This window comes from Dichomitus squalens, assembly GCF_000275845.1.
Source record: "Dichomitus squalens LYAD-421 SS1 unplaced genomic scaffold DICSQscaffold_42, whole genome shotgun sequence".
NCBI classification, from domain to species: domain Eukaryota; kingdom Fungi; phylum Basidiomycota; class Agaricomycetes; order Polyporales; family Polyporaceae; genus Dichomitus; species Dichomitus squalens.
The window spans coordinates 1-12,501 of record NW_006766924.1 but is presented as its reverse complement, the minus strand read 5'-3'; the positions used below and the strand labels follow the sequence as shown (position 1 = coordinate 12,501).

At 51.2% G+C, this 12,501-nt stretch overlaps 3 protein-coding genes across 3 annotated transcripts; 2 read left to right on the top strand and 1 right to left on the bottom strand.

Moving 5' to 3' along the window:
- Positions 1 to 363: 363 nt before the first annotated feature.
- DICSQDRAFT_182679 (uncharacterized protein) lies at positions 364 to 4,531 on the bottom strand. The gene is made up of 21 exons (XM_007368945.1): positions 4,402 to 4,531; positions 4,048 to 4,339; positions 3,746 to 3,982; positions 3,589 to 3,691; positions 3,398 to 3,535; positions 3,320 to 3,336; positions 3,146 to 3,255; positions 3,041 to 3,093; positions 2,969 to 2,982; positions 2,889 to 2,914; positions 2,617 to 2,783; positions 2,389 to 2,558; positions 2,231 to 2,340; positions 2,031 to 2,170; positions 1,789 to 1,974; positions 1,631 to 1,728; positions 1,450 to 1,568; positions 1,285 to 1,381; positions 920 to 1,222; positions 729 to 866; positions 364 to 666 (listed from the first exon to the last, which is right to left on the bottom strand). The coding sequence occupies exons 1-21, from the start codon at positions 4,524 to 4,526 to the stop codon at positions 610 to 612; spliced, it is 2,700 nt and encodes an 899-aa protein (XP_007369007.1). The 5' UTR covers positions 4,527 to 4,531; the 3' UTR covers positions 364 to 609.
- Positions 4,532 to 4,730: 199 nt separating this feature from the next.
- On the top strand, positions 4,731 to 5,321 carry DICSQDRAFT_90981 (uncharacterized protein). The gene is made up of 3 exons (XM_007368944.1): positions 4,731 to 4,938; positions 4,992 to 5,048; positions 5,100 to 5,321. The coding sequence occupies exons 1-3, from the start codon at positions 4,743 to 4,745 to the stop codon at positions 5,210 to 5,212; spliced, it is 366 nt and encodes a 121-aa protein (XP_007369006.1). The 5' UTR covers positions 4,731 to 4,742; the 3' UTR covers positions 5,213 to 5,321.
- Positions 5,322 to 6,413: 1,092 nt separating this feature from the next.
- On the top strand, positions 6,414 to 8,793 carry DICSQDRAFT_173143 (cytochrome P450; the record flags this gene model as incomplete). The annotated part of the gene is made up of 11 exons (XM_007368943.1): positions 6,414 to 6,534; positions 6,592 to 6,689; positions 6,743 to 6,772; positions 6,847 to 6,937; positions 7,003 to 7,100; positions 7,168 to 7,267; positions 7,320 to 7,395; positions 7,449 to 8,010; positions 8,069 to 8,235; positions 8,287 to 8,391; positions 8,619 to 8,793. The coding sequence occupies 11 exons, from the start codon at positions 6,414 to 6,416 to the stop codon at positions 8,791 to 8,793; spliced, it is 1,623 nt and encodes a 540-aa protein (XP_007369005.1).
- Positions 8,794 to 12,501: the final 3,708 nt, after the last annotated feature.

Sequence of the window (12,501 nt, the reverse complement as noted above, 5' to 3'; positions counted from 1 at the left end):
CGTAGGACGCCGAATGTAATATACACATGTCGTCAGCGCAGTTGAAAACAAGCGTCATATCCCCCATCAAATACATACAAGAACTTGACAAGATTGCCCGAAGCAAGGATCGCTTTCGTGCAGTGGAGGGCGAACTTGTCTAGAGCGTATACTTAAGCATTTGGAGTGTCCTGAGTGTATCAAATGACTAGGGTCGAAGAAGGCGAGCATGTTAGCCAATATATGTCGAGAATCCCGCAACGTTTAAGTTACGCTCGAGGCTGTACTGTGGAAGAGATGCAGGTGCTGAGATTCGCCCGCACGGACGACTCGGATCTCCGAAACCATGGGCCCTTGTGACTATGGAGGACTCCGTGAAAAACGATCATCATTCAGGGAGTACGTCAGTATAGAGGATACATTGGTAACCAAGCGCAAGTAAGGAGAATCGGAGCCGATGCGAAGACAACAACCCGTGACTTTTTTTGGGTGGGGGGCTTCGTGCCGTCGTTCTTAGTGGTCTTAAGAGGGCATGTCGTGAGGCGCGATTCGGCGCGCTGTGCGAAGTTGTCCAAGGTGTGGCCACCCCGAACTTCTCCGTAACCCGTGAGTTTGTGTTTGGTCTCTGTCTCAGCGCTCTCCCTCTGGACGTCGTTTCAACCACTCTGTCAGCTCTTCTGTAGAACGCTGTACGGCGGGTCAGTTACCATACAGTGTGTGTATATCTCGAGCACCATGTAGAGACAAACCTTCACCCATGCCGCACGCGTCTTGATGTTGTCCAAGCTCTGGCGAAGGGCCTGATCATACGCCGCAGTATCTCTGTCCTTGAAGAATGCCGCGGTCGCCTCATAGTCCTTATCAGAGGATAGATACCGGAATGAGACCTAAAAAGCAGCATCAGCGCACAAGCTTATGAGACGGAAAGCACGGCACCCACTTCGATGAATCTCTTGAAGTTGAAGGTTCCCGCATAGCGTTTCTCCAACTCGTCGAAGCGATCTTTCACGCGTTCCGCGAGGAACTTGCGCGTGAGCGGGTTCTGCTGTAGCCCCGACAAGCACCGGGGGATGTCCTGATCGCGCACCCCGGTGAGCGCAAACTGAAAAGTCTCCTCTGCGAGTCCAAGGTCTTTACTTGCGCCGACTGCGTAGAGCGCCGCGACGCCTTGTGCCGGATTCTTGGGGTTCGATGCAAGCTGCTTGGCGTACTCCCATTCCGGACGCCCGCCTTCACCAACGCCCTGTTACTCATAGTTGCGCTACTGAGTATTTGTAGATTCACAAGAAGAAAGGAGGTACGCACAACTTTGAATGTAACGCCTTGTAGCTCGCTGGGGATTTTGGAGTCATTGCCTGTTTGTAGGAGGTGGGCATACCACGCCTTCAGTTCGGCGACAACCCTTCCCGCAAGTGTGTCAAAATCAGCCTGGTTGATCCGCGTCGTTGATGGAGAACAAGTCCCACGTACTCGGGATTCCCCGCTGCAGCTGCCTGCCTAACGGCCAGAGTACGAAGCAATCGATCGTTAGGGGAGTCTGATATTGAGTACTTCAGTCCTAGTCTCTTGACAACAGGGACAAACAGATCCTAGGACATCGAATTGTTAGTGGTTCGAATAACCACAACTCAGAAACGACGGTAAGACTCACTCTTCTAAAGGCATTCAGAAGTTCCACGACCTGTGGCTTTTCGTACCATGTGGACACAATCTCCTCGATGTTAGTCGCAATCGTATCCCATACGAAGTCTTTCGCAAATCGGTTAATGTCACAATAACTATATATATATGTCAGCTGCGGCAGCTTACATTCCTTCTCGCCCTGGAGCATCCTGATAAGCGCGAATGCACTGCTGACAGGGGCGTATCCAGCCTTCGCGAGCGCAGACGCGTCCCATACCAAGCCGATGCGATCGGATAATGAGAACGGAGAGTCGGGAAGGGCAGCTGTTCGGCCAAGCCTAACTAGACGTTCAGGACTGTACTGGACAGCGTCTTGTAGGGTGTATCAGTTCACCGAACATATACAAGTCTGATATGACTGTGCTCACAGAAGCCAGTCGTGTCAACGTTGAGCTTGAACACCTTGCTAGTTTCGAGGGAGTAGAAATTTTCACGTGTGTCGAATATGTGCTTCTGCACAGTTGGCTTTCCGTCGTCGGAGACCGTGAGAATGCTCAATGGGACTGTCCTATGGATTGCCAGTTATGAATACCGTATCAGGACAAATGCAGACGGAAGAACAACTTACCAGATGATCTGGTTGTGCTTTTCCTCAGCAGGACCTGTCTCGAGAAACCTGTCTTGGCGGATGTGTAGACCATCTTCCGTCTCGGTCACCGTCAGAACAGGGTAGCCCATCTATGCACCATGTCAGCTCTAGCGATATGGACAAGAGGTGTTTATTACCTCTTTGATCCATGTGTCCATGATCTTAGGGATATCGAGGTTAGTTGCAGCTTGGATGCCCTCCCACAAGTCCTTCGTGACTGCGTTCTTGTACAGGTGCTTCTTCAGATAAATAGACACGCCCTTCAGGAACTGATGCTCCCCGACATGACTGGAGAGCATGCGAAGGACTGTCGCAACATCAGCCTCCGTGCTGACAAGCGTGACAAATCTCGCAAAAGAGCATACCAGACGCCGCCTTAGCATACGACAAGGCATCGAAGATTTGCAGAATGGAGTCCTCATTAGGGCACTCCACTTCGACGGGATGAGAGGAAAGCTTTGCATCGAGCTGCCGCGCCTGAAAGAAGCTTGAGCCGAGAAACTCGGAATCTGGCTTCCATTCTGGCCACACTCTGAGAACCACCTCAGTGTCATCTTTGCAGATCAAACAGCATAGATTGTTACCTCTCTGAAGCAGACATGTGAGTGCGAAGCATATGAGAAATGAGTAGTAGAGCTTACCGAGGATGGCCTTGTCTCCCATCTAGTATGCAAAGATATATCGGAGAACAACGGACCATAGTACACTGCGACTCACGAGGGTCGCGAATCCTGGATACATCACGTTCAGTATACATATTCCCGATATTCATGTCGTCTCTTCAATTACCTTCGTTGAGATACAGGTTATCCCACCATTCCATCGTCGTGATGTCGCCGAACCTGTTACACTGTCAAGTAATATACCGTGAGCGGACAGCAAGGCTGCACTCACCACATGTGAGCAACTTCGTGTCCAACCATGGACGCAACTGATTGTTGGTTCTGGACATCGTTGGAAGTGGGATCGTGGAGGAGATACTGCGTGCGACAGATAACCAAGCCCTATAGGTGCGACGGCATGTTGAAGCCAGGAGTTTGTGAGGTGGACAAAACGTCATGAACGTACCCAGTTCTCCATGCCACCTGAAATTCAAGTCGCTGTTTGTCAGTGGTGGTGAACCTCGATACGGATTAAGATACAAACCAAGGTCAAAATCATCTACGGCAAAGATATCGAGTTTGGGGAGGGGGTATTCGATATCGAACATCTGCTCATAAATGGGCATGATCTTGGTCACCGTGTCCAAAGCGAATTGCGCATGCGGAATAGCGTTTGCAGTACCTGAAAAAGTACTGTTCGCCACCTGACAGTCTGCACGCACACAAAGCACGCACCGTAGAACCGTAGAGGTCGAACCTTGCCACTCAGAGTGCTCTTATAGGAGCTTTCGATGTACTCGAAGGGACCATTGGCGTATGCGATGATGTAGGACGACATCTGTCGCCCATCAGGCCGTTGAGTTCAGACGACATCGACGAAATGAGCTCTTACTGGCGGTGTTGTTTCGAACGTCGTTATTTTCCAGTCCGACGGATGAAGCAGCGACGCGAAGGTGTTGGCAATCCACGAACCCTCTTCAACCTCCAGCTGAGGCGTGTACACCTCTTCGTGGGCAACAGGCATGTTGCTGATGTTGACTGTATCCTTCCGAGAGATCATAGTGATCGCGAAAGTGGCCTTGAAATTGGGCTCATCCCAGCACGGAAAAGCGCGCCTTGCGGCCGTAGGCTGAGTGGCAAGCAATCAGCTGGGCTTATGTAGAGGTGCATGTCCGCCGGTATGCCCTCACGCACCTGGAACTGCGTGAGTGCGTAGACAGTCTTGCTGTCCTTTCCACCAGTAGATCTGTAATAGCCCATCATTTGGCTGGAGACGTCCGCTTTGAAGGCAATTTTGAGTCGCGCCGTAGAGTTGGCAGGGAGGACATCAGGAAATGTGAAGATTACACGCTGGCGTGTATCGTCGATCTCCGTAGCCGAAGGCGTCTGGGTGTTCTGTAGAGCATAGGAATGTAGAGATACCTCACTGAACTCCAGAGCGAGGGAGTTGAGCACAACAGTAGAGGTATCGGTACCAATCCGTAAGCTATTGTTACGAATCGTCGTGAGTTACAGCAGTTGTGTTTATATCGACAAATAAATGTTCACCTAATCTCAACAGTACCGCTGAACTTCAGATCCTGGAGATCCGTCCAAATCGTGAGGTCATAATGCTCAGGGGCTATATTTTTAGGAAGACGATAGTCTTTCTGTGGCGCAAATTCTTCCGACATACGCGATCTTAGATTGGCGTTGGATGAATCCCTCACCGGTGGTTACAAGTTGGAGTCGAAGTTCTACATAGCGGAGTTGAGGCAGTGATAGACGGATGCCTCGGGAACGTCGGACCGAACAAGGCCGTTTGAGCGGCTGCGGGTCGCGCCGACTTGCCCTCGCGCGCGGTTTGTTGCGTGAACCCTCCTTGGTCCTATTCAGATCTCAGTACAGCCATGCGGGCATCTATGGCAGCGTCTCGTCAATCTCAGCTACCTGGCTCTGTGTCAAGTGCGGCAGCTACGCTCAAGCTCTTGGAGAAAAAGAAGGAATTTGAAGCCGTTGCCGCGCTTGAGAGAGCGAGCGCGCAATTCCTCAAACGCATAGAGGAGCTAGGTGACGACTTCGAGGTCATGGCTGATGCGGGAATGGGTACGTCTATATCAGGCCTAGGTACTGCGACAAATACCTCACGTCACGTACAGTCCATGGGCAGGTACTGGAGCAGTGGCCCAACATGTTCAGAATCCTTAGCCTCTTCCGTACGTGTCCTCCACGCGTCTCCATTTCCTTGTTTTCACCCCCTCCTACAGTGTCACAACGTGAGAAGCTTGCCGAGGACGAAAATGCGTCATCTTCAGCGAATGGCGAGCGGTTAGTGCGGGTGCCACTCGAAGAGCTGCGCCAGAGGGAACCGAGGACATGACTACACCGTTCCCATGCACAATACCCCGTTGTACAGTATGTCGTACTTTGTCTCTCTATCTCTCGTCGACCATGGTGTTTCCAGAACATGAATTCTACTTGACACGGGCCCCGAGCACCGGATGCTGAATCCGGAAGCCAAGACCTTCTGCGGCTTCTTTTGCGATTGTGATCCTTGTGCCAGATATGCGTCTTAGCGCCGCTCAGATGTCAGAGTTCAGTTTGTTCTGCCTAAACACTCGTCCTCTCTGCACGTAGTCGAACGTAACCGAGTGACGATGGCGCTGCTTTCCTTGACACCGCATGGTGTCAAGGCCTGCGAGAGGTCATGAGGCGAGGCAGACCTTGCAAATGCACTGGACTCTACGAATCGAACAGTCCTTTTGGGCAGCGGCGGGATCGCCTTCCGGCTCGCGTATGTGGGCGCCGGAAGCTGCGAGCACTGGCCACCCCTTTATGGTCAAGTGGTTCCCCGTATTCCAGATACTCCCAGCCTATGAGCATGCCTTTCGCACGAGAATCGCTTGCGATTCGAGTGTCGGGATTCTCTTATCGCGGACGCCTTCGAATGTCGTAAATGAAACAGTCGCAACGTCATATGCTATTGGAGCGTGCGTACCTGCCTCGATGTATCCTGTGTCGCGCAAGGCAGAGAGTCAGCCTAGCTCAGTCAATGAATTCCTAGCAAGTGCGGGAAGGCCGCTTCTGGAGGTATGTATGTATACTATGTAGTCCTAGTTTACCTACTGATGAATTGAACCGGTGATTTAGTGCCAGGGACTCTTCAAGGACCAAACCCATCAACATAACCTTCGGTTGGAAAAAGACATGGTAGCAAGCGCAAGCTGACGAGCATCATCGTGCCTCCCAACAGACGAGCCGGGATTCCGTCAGATGGGCAAAAGCGTTCCACGATGGACCGAAAGCGTAAGCGGGTCTTATTTCTAGAGCTACCGAGCTGCATCGCCGCGAAGTGTTAGTGTCATGATAGCCTTCAGACGAGGGTTTTTTTTCCACTTGTGAGCGCACGTTGACAAACCCAGCGCCGCTGATCACTGGTGTTACGATAACCCCCTCTCGTTGAGGGAAAAATAGAAGCGAGTGCGGATGCTGAAGTCTTCGCATATAAGCCACGCCCTTCAAAGTACAGAAGGTATCTACCCCCCACCGGCAGTAGTAGCTTTGATATATCAGCCATCCCAATGTCCCTCTATGTGCCAGCAGCGTTCCTTGCGGTCGGCGCCCTCCTCTTCGTCTTTCGCTTGCTCAACCGCGGCGGCATCAAACATATCCGTGGCCCCCCGTCCCCTTCTTTCATCCTCGGTAAGTCCTGAGCAGTAACCTCTCCTACGGGATACACGCTGACCCGCAGATGCTCAGGTCATGACGCCGTGATCGCTCGCCAAGAAGTGGGTACCCTAGATATACAGTGGATGAAAGAGTATGGTCCTACTTGGCGAGTTCGAGGTGCCTTCGGGGTAGAGTAGATTCTATTATCCCTCACTCGCGTCATGATTAATGCTTGGTGCAGACGGACGTTCTCATGAGTGCAGATCCCAAGGTACGGCACCAGCTGCATCGCTGGCATCGAGGTGACTTGGGAGTGTGATACTGACCGGTGTGCTCTCCGCTCAGGCTATCCAGCACGTATTCCAGAAGTCGGCCGAAGAAGACGTCCCAGAGTTTCATGCATTGGCTTCTAGCAGGTCTTGGCATCGCGGCCGTCGTAGGTGTGTAGATATGCTGCAACGTTCGCTCATTCGAACTAATGGTTGAGCAACTCGGATGTAGGTCACGACCACCAGCGTCAGCGGAAGATAATGAGCCCGGCGTTCAGCGTACCCCAGCTCCGGAGTTTCTTGCCTCTATTCCAGCGCATTGCGGCCAAGGTAAGGTTCCTTTCCTTGTTATGTTGTTGTGAACGTCATACTCATCATGACTTTGCTGCAACCCAAGCTTTCGAACAAATGGAAGGGAGAGCTCGTAGCTACTGGTGAGCTAAGCCTCCTGCTGGAAAAATGGCTGTCGCGTGCTACACTGGATGTGATCGGAGAAGGTGACTGTTGCTCATCTTGAATTTCTCTTATAACTACTCAAGCGCTTTGTAGCGGCATTCGATTACAACTACCATGCTCTTGATGACGGAGAACGCAACGAGATTTCGAAAGCCTATGCGAACATCTTGTAAGCGGTAGAAGTTATTGTCTCCTCAAGCGGTGCTGACTACACTCGTGTAGCGCTGACGCGAGCTACATGCCGTCGACGGCATCCTTGTTGTTCCGTGCTGCTTGGGATTACATTCCTACCCCTGTCCTCAAGTTGACCAGATATATTCCACTCAATCCTTATACCCGCATGCGCAAGCTCAATAACATGTTCCGGGAGTACGGCAAGCAGATCCTCCGAGAGCAGGGTCCTGAGGTGGATACGGAGAAGGTCAACAGCAAGGACGCGATGAGCATTCTCAGTGAGGGTCTAACCCTAGCGTTCCTTGCGTTCACGGGTACAGTGGAACTCACGAGGGATTTTCCAGTCAAGGCGAATCGTTCCGCGGACTCCAAGACGCGCCTGGACGACGAGGAACTCATCGCCGAGATGTTCACGCTCACACTCGGTGGCCACGAAACCACCTCCACCACGCTCACATTCCTCCTTTACGAACTGGCGAGGTACCCCGAGTATCAAGAGCGCATGCGTCAGGAGATCAGAGGTGTTCGTGCCAAGGTCGCACAACGCGGCGAAACTGAATTTTCCACCGAGGACCCAGAATCGCTGACTCTCACGAACAATGCTATCAAGGTAAACGGCTGGGGCACCCTGATTCCGGTGGGTATGACGTCTCATGAGTTGCATACAGGAGACCCTTCGGTTCCATCCGATCGTCATCAGTCTTGCTCGTGTCGCCCTCAAAGACGATGTGATTCCCCTCACGTATCCGATTGTGTCGACGACGGGCGAGACGATCAGAGAGATACCGGTCAAGGCCGGACAGGTATTCTCTGCGTCGTTTATCGGATACCAACGGTACGTTCTCTTGTTGCGTGTGTGGCATCAACCTGACGTGGCATCCCGCAGCCTGACGGAAGCCTGGGGCGAGGACGCCAATGAGTGGAACCCAGACCGCTTCCTCCGCAGTGAGATCTCCAAGCAGCCTGCGAATGTCAGCGTTTTCGCAAATCTGTAAGTCGCGGTTCCGATCATGATTGTCCTGTTCGGCCTGCTGATCATGTCCGTCCAACAAATTGACATTCTGTGAGCACTGACTCTTTCCTCGAGGCTCATACATCGCTGACCCCTGCCCGTAGCTGCTGGAGTCCGGGCCTGTATCGGATGGCGATTCTCGTGCGTATCAGGGCTATCCTCTTCTCCGCCTGCCAGATTGCCAGATGTCTATGATGTTGATATAGGGTTCTGGAGATGCAAGCGTTCCTGGCCGAGCTGGTGGAGACCTTCCAATACTACCCGCCGAAGGCAAAGGTGGATATTCAGCAGGCTATGGCCGGTATTTTTTCGTTCCCTGCCATCCGTGGTAAGGTGGACCAGGGTAGCGCGCTGCCAATCGGTATCTCGCTTGCGCAGTGAGCGTAAGATCAATAAGCCGCGTCGCTGAATAAGACGGGTGCCTTAGATGTATTTGTATCCGGGAGTCGTTCACTTGTATCTTTGACACGTCGTAGTGAAAACATGTTGACTGGCAGTGATGTTGATAGCTAGGGTTCCGAGCGACTCAACCGTGGACGTCCCCGTGTTTGCTTCACCCAGACCAATTCGTGCATTGCATGTCCGGGGGCAATATGTGATCCAAGGAGGGCGCCTCGAATCCCAGGCAAGGAGTCTATACATTCGATGTTAGCTTACTGTTCTAAGTCCAGTCATCATGCCGTCTACGAAGGTGAAGACGAGCGCACCATCTGGCTTGCTTGGGTACGCGCCGGTCGGCTGGACTACACAAGTGCGATTATCCTCGCAGTTGTTATTGGCTTGAATGACGGCGAGGATAGTCAGAAGCACGGTAATATATTAATTTCGGCTGTGCCCATTCTACGGGCTGGGAACAATAGCCAAAACAGGACGACAGCGACCAGCTTCTCAGGATCTCAATACAGAACTTAAATGAAATTCGCTGTGTAGCGGATACTGCCGTCATTTCGGTGTTCGCAGTCGGCAGGGCAATCAAAGTTCTCAACACGAGCACGACTCGGACATTGAATATAATGCCATGGTCTTCATTTGCTAATTGAACGACACTGACACGAAGCTGCTCCAAGTACATCGGCTTCATGAGCGGACATCACCTGATTGCATCGCGACGAACATCAGGAAAACGTCACGAACTTGTACAGGTACTTGAGGTACTTGGCCAAGTACCTCAAGTATCCCAAGTACCTCAAGTACCCCAAGTCCAATGGACTTGGCCAAGTCGGGTGGGTCGACTTGGCCAAGTACCAGGTACTTGGCCAAGTCCTCCAAGTCCCTGTTCAAGTTCATGCCCAAGTTCACTGTGAGATGTATTGAATAAAGATGATATGCATGGAAGTCAATCAAAGGACAGCTGCTCTTGATCAAGGTCAAGTGTACAATATTTGTTAGCGGGTGCAGCGGCGGCAAAAAAAAATGCCACCACAGGGAATTGAACCGGCGACCTGCAAATTCAGTGTCCAACACAGCATGTTCAACCACTACACCACAGAAGCTCACACTATAGCACAGAATAGCAGCCATATATAGCGCTCTTTGCTGGACTCCGAGAAGTTCTTCACCATCCTCACCTGTACCATAGCAGAACTTGGACATCCACCACTGATACCACTATTCTTGAGCATTATCTGGATATTGTACCTCTGTATCACTACTGAAACAAGCACATTGTAACAACTTAAAGTCTTCTATCACATGTTATTGCCCTTCTTCTAATAGACTATCAAGCTGCTTCTACAGCCTTAAAACAGACTGGTTTACAACTAGTGTATGGTTGTCTATGATAGATATTATTACATAAGAAGTATACAAGATGTGTGACTGATAAAACACCAATTGCTCAAATTGAGGCCTGAGTATACTGAAGTCAACATGTAAAGTCCAAGTTGTGGCCCAAGTACCCCAAGTACCCCAAGTATATAGACTTGGGTCAAGTCCGTGTACTTGGGACCAAGTACATGGACTTGGGGCCAAGTACACAGACTTGGGGCCAAGTACACAGACTTGAGGCCAAGTACACAGACTTGAGGCCAAGTACACGGACTTGAGTCCAAGTACATGAACTTGGGCCCAAGTATGGGTCCAAGTCCGTGACGTTTTCCTGATGAACAGAGCTTTGAATGGGTCAATTATGACTATATCATACGACGGCCACCGGAAGACAGTACTCTTACATCCTGATTATATCGTAGACAGACGGAGTAGTGTGTCTAGAAGTCGAGTAACTTGAAGCGACTAGTGATCGAATCCCTTAGGAAGGTGAAGCAAGAAAGGGAGACCCATGTTCCAGCACAACGCGGACCGATGGTTCCCCTTCGAGACGGATCGAGCGATTCTGTACTACAGCTGGTTGTGGAATTTATGCCAGCCGACTCCGAACGACGCTCGCGCACTTTCTGCATCGTAAAATGAAACAAATTCCATAAATCGCCCTGCACTATCAAACACCTAGATTACGAAGTATTCAACCCTTCTAGGTCTATAAGAGGCTGAAACATGATGAACAAGGGTGATCCACGGTAGAGACTACAACGAGGTTTGCAAACCTCTGGGATATCGATATCGGGCCAGGGAGGTATCAAACCTCCCAACCCACGCGGTCTTAGTGATACGCGTCGGTTAGAGTTTCGGTTAGGGTTCGGTTAGGGTTCGGGCCCAGTGAGAACGTGCCCGATTCGGGTCGATTTCGGTCGAATGTGATCGTATGTAGTCGTACACCCCGAATTTTTACGACCATCCGGACCATTTACGACGGCTGTCATATTTGGCTGTGTAACGTCGTATGAGGACCCAACACGAATACGAATCCCGTCGATTTGGGTCGACTGTGGCCGTGAGCAATCGGTTACGGTTGGGCAATTTTGGGTTTTGCTGATCTGTATTGGGAGCACACCATTGGATGATATGGGTGATATCACTGTATTCTGTTGTATGATATTGTATTACTACATGGTACTGTACAGCTACTACTGGGCGCAATTGGGTTCTGTGCAGACACTGCTTTGCTAGAGCACATGCATGATGATTTTGAGCCGAACCCGTGAGTTATTGGAGAGTCAAGGAAAGAGTCGCGATGTGGGAGGTGAATATATCCAAACTTTGAGCAAGGAGAATCAAAGGCTAGATGAGGGTGTGTCAGCTTGCACATATGTAGTCATGAGGCACGGAACCGGCCATCACCTCGAAGGGCGCGCCAGACAGAACTCGAGGGGATGAGTTGGGAAAGGAGTGAAAACGACTTGACCTTGTCTAAGACCGCAGGCGGCCTTCAATTATGAAAGGTGTCTTTGATCCTAATGTTGTCAGTAAGAGGGCTCGGAGGCGGTGTTGGTGGACATACCAGAGACATGGTCCACAAATCCTCCCCGCTGCCTTCTGTTCGTTGGGTAGTGATGAGTACATGCGGATATCAGAAACAAAGGCATACCTTTCGATCTGCGGGGTTCAGGCGCCTGAAGCGCTGCTCACTTATGACTTGCATGCCAGTGGTCTTCTGCGCCCGAAGGGGGCCAGACAGCCAAAGAGAGAGCAGGAGGAAAAGGGGGGTAGAGGACAAGATGGAGGACGAGAGCAAACCCTCTAGGCAAGTATGCCCATCCAACTGACGTCGACATACGTCATGTTGAGGGCAGGCTTCCCATAAGGATAACACAGGGCCAGACGCCCCGAAGCCCAATCAACTGAAGGTCTTGGAGATAGACGCTTACACAGATGCGAAGGCCACTTAAAGCAACATTAGGGACACTAAGCTAATGCTAAAGACAGTGTTGGGGTCGCCTTAGGAGTTCCATGATAGTCTGTAAGGACGTACAGACGTCACTGGCTCATAGAGACATGCACGTCCGATCCAGCGACCGTAGAGCCTGATAAAGACATCAGATGGGCACCTGAGATCGCTCACCCAATCTAAATCGACACTGTCGCGGCGATGTCACAGCCAACGAGCTGTGCCACCAAAACAAACAAGGGCAAAGCTTACTGGTGCAGAGGTTGGTGCTGAGAAGCGAAGCAACCCGAGGTGACACAGCAAGAGATGTGAAGAGGTGTATTCCCTAGACTAGAAGGGGCAGTAGAAGGTAGGGCTGCTAGCTA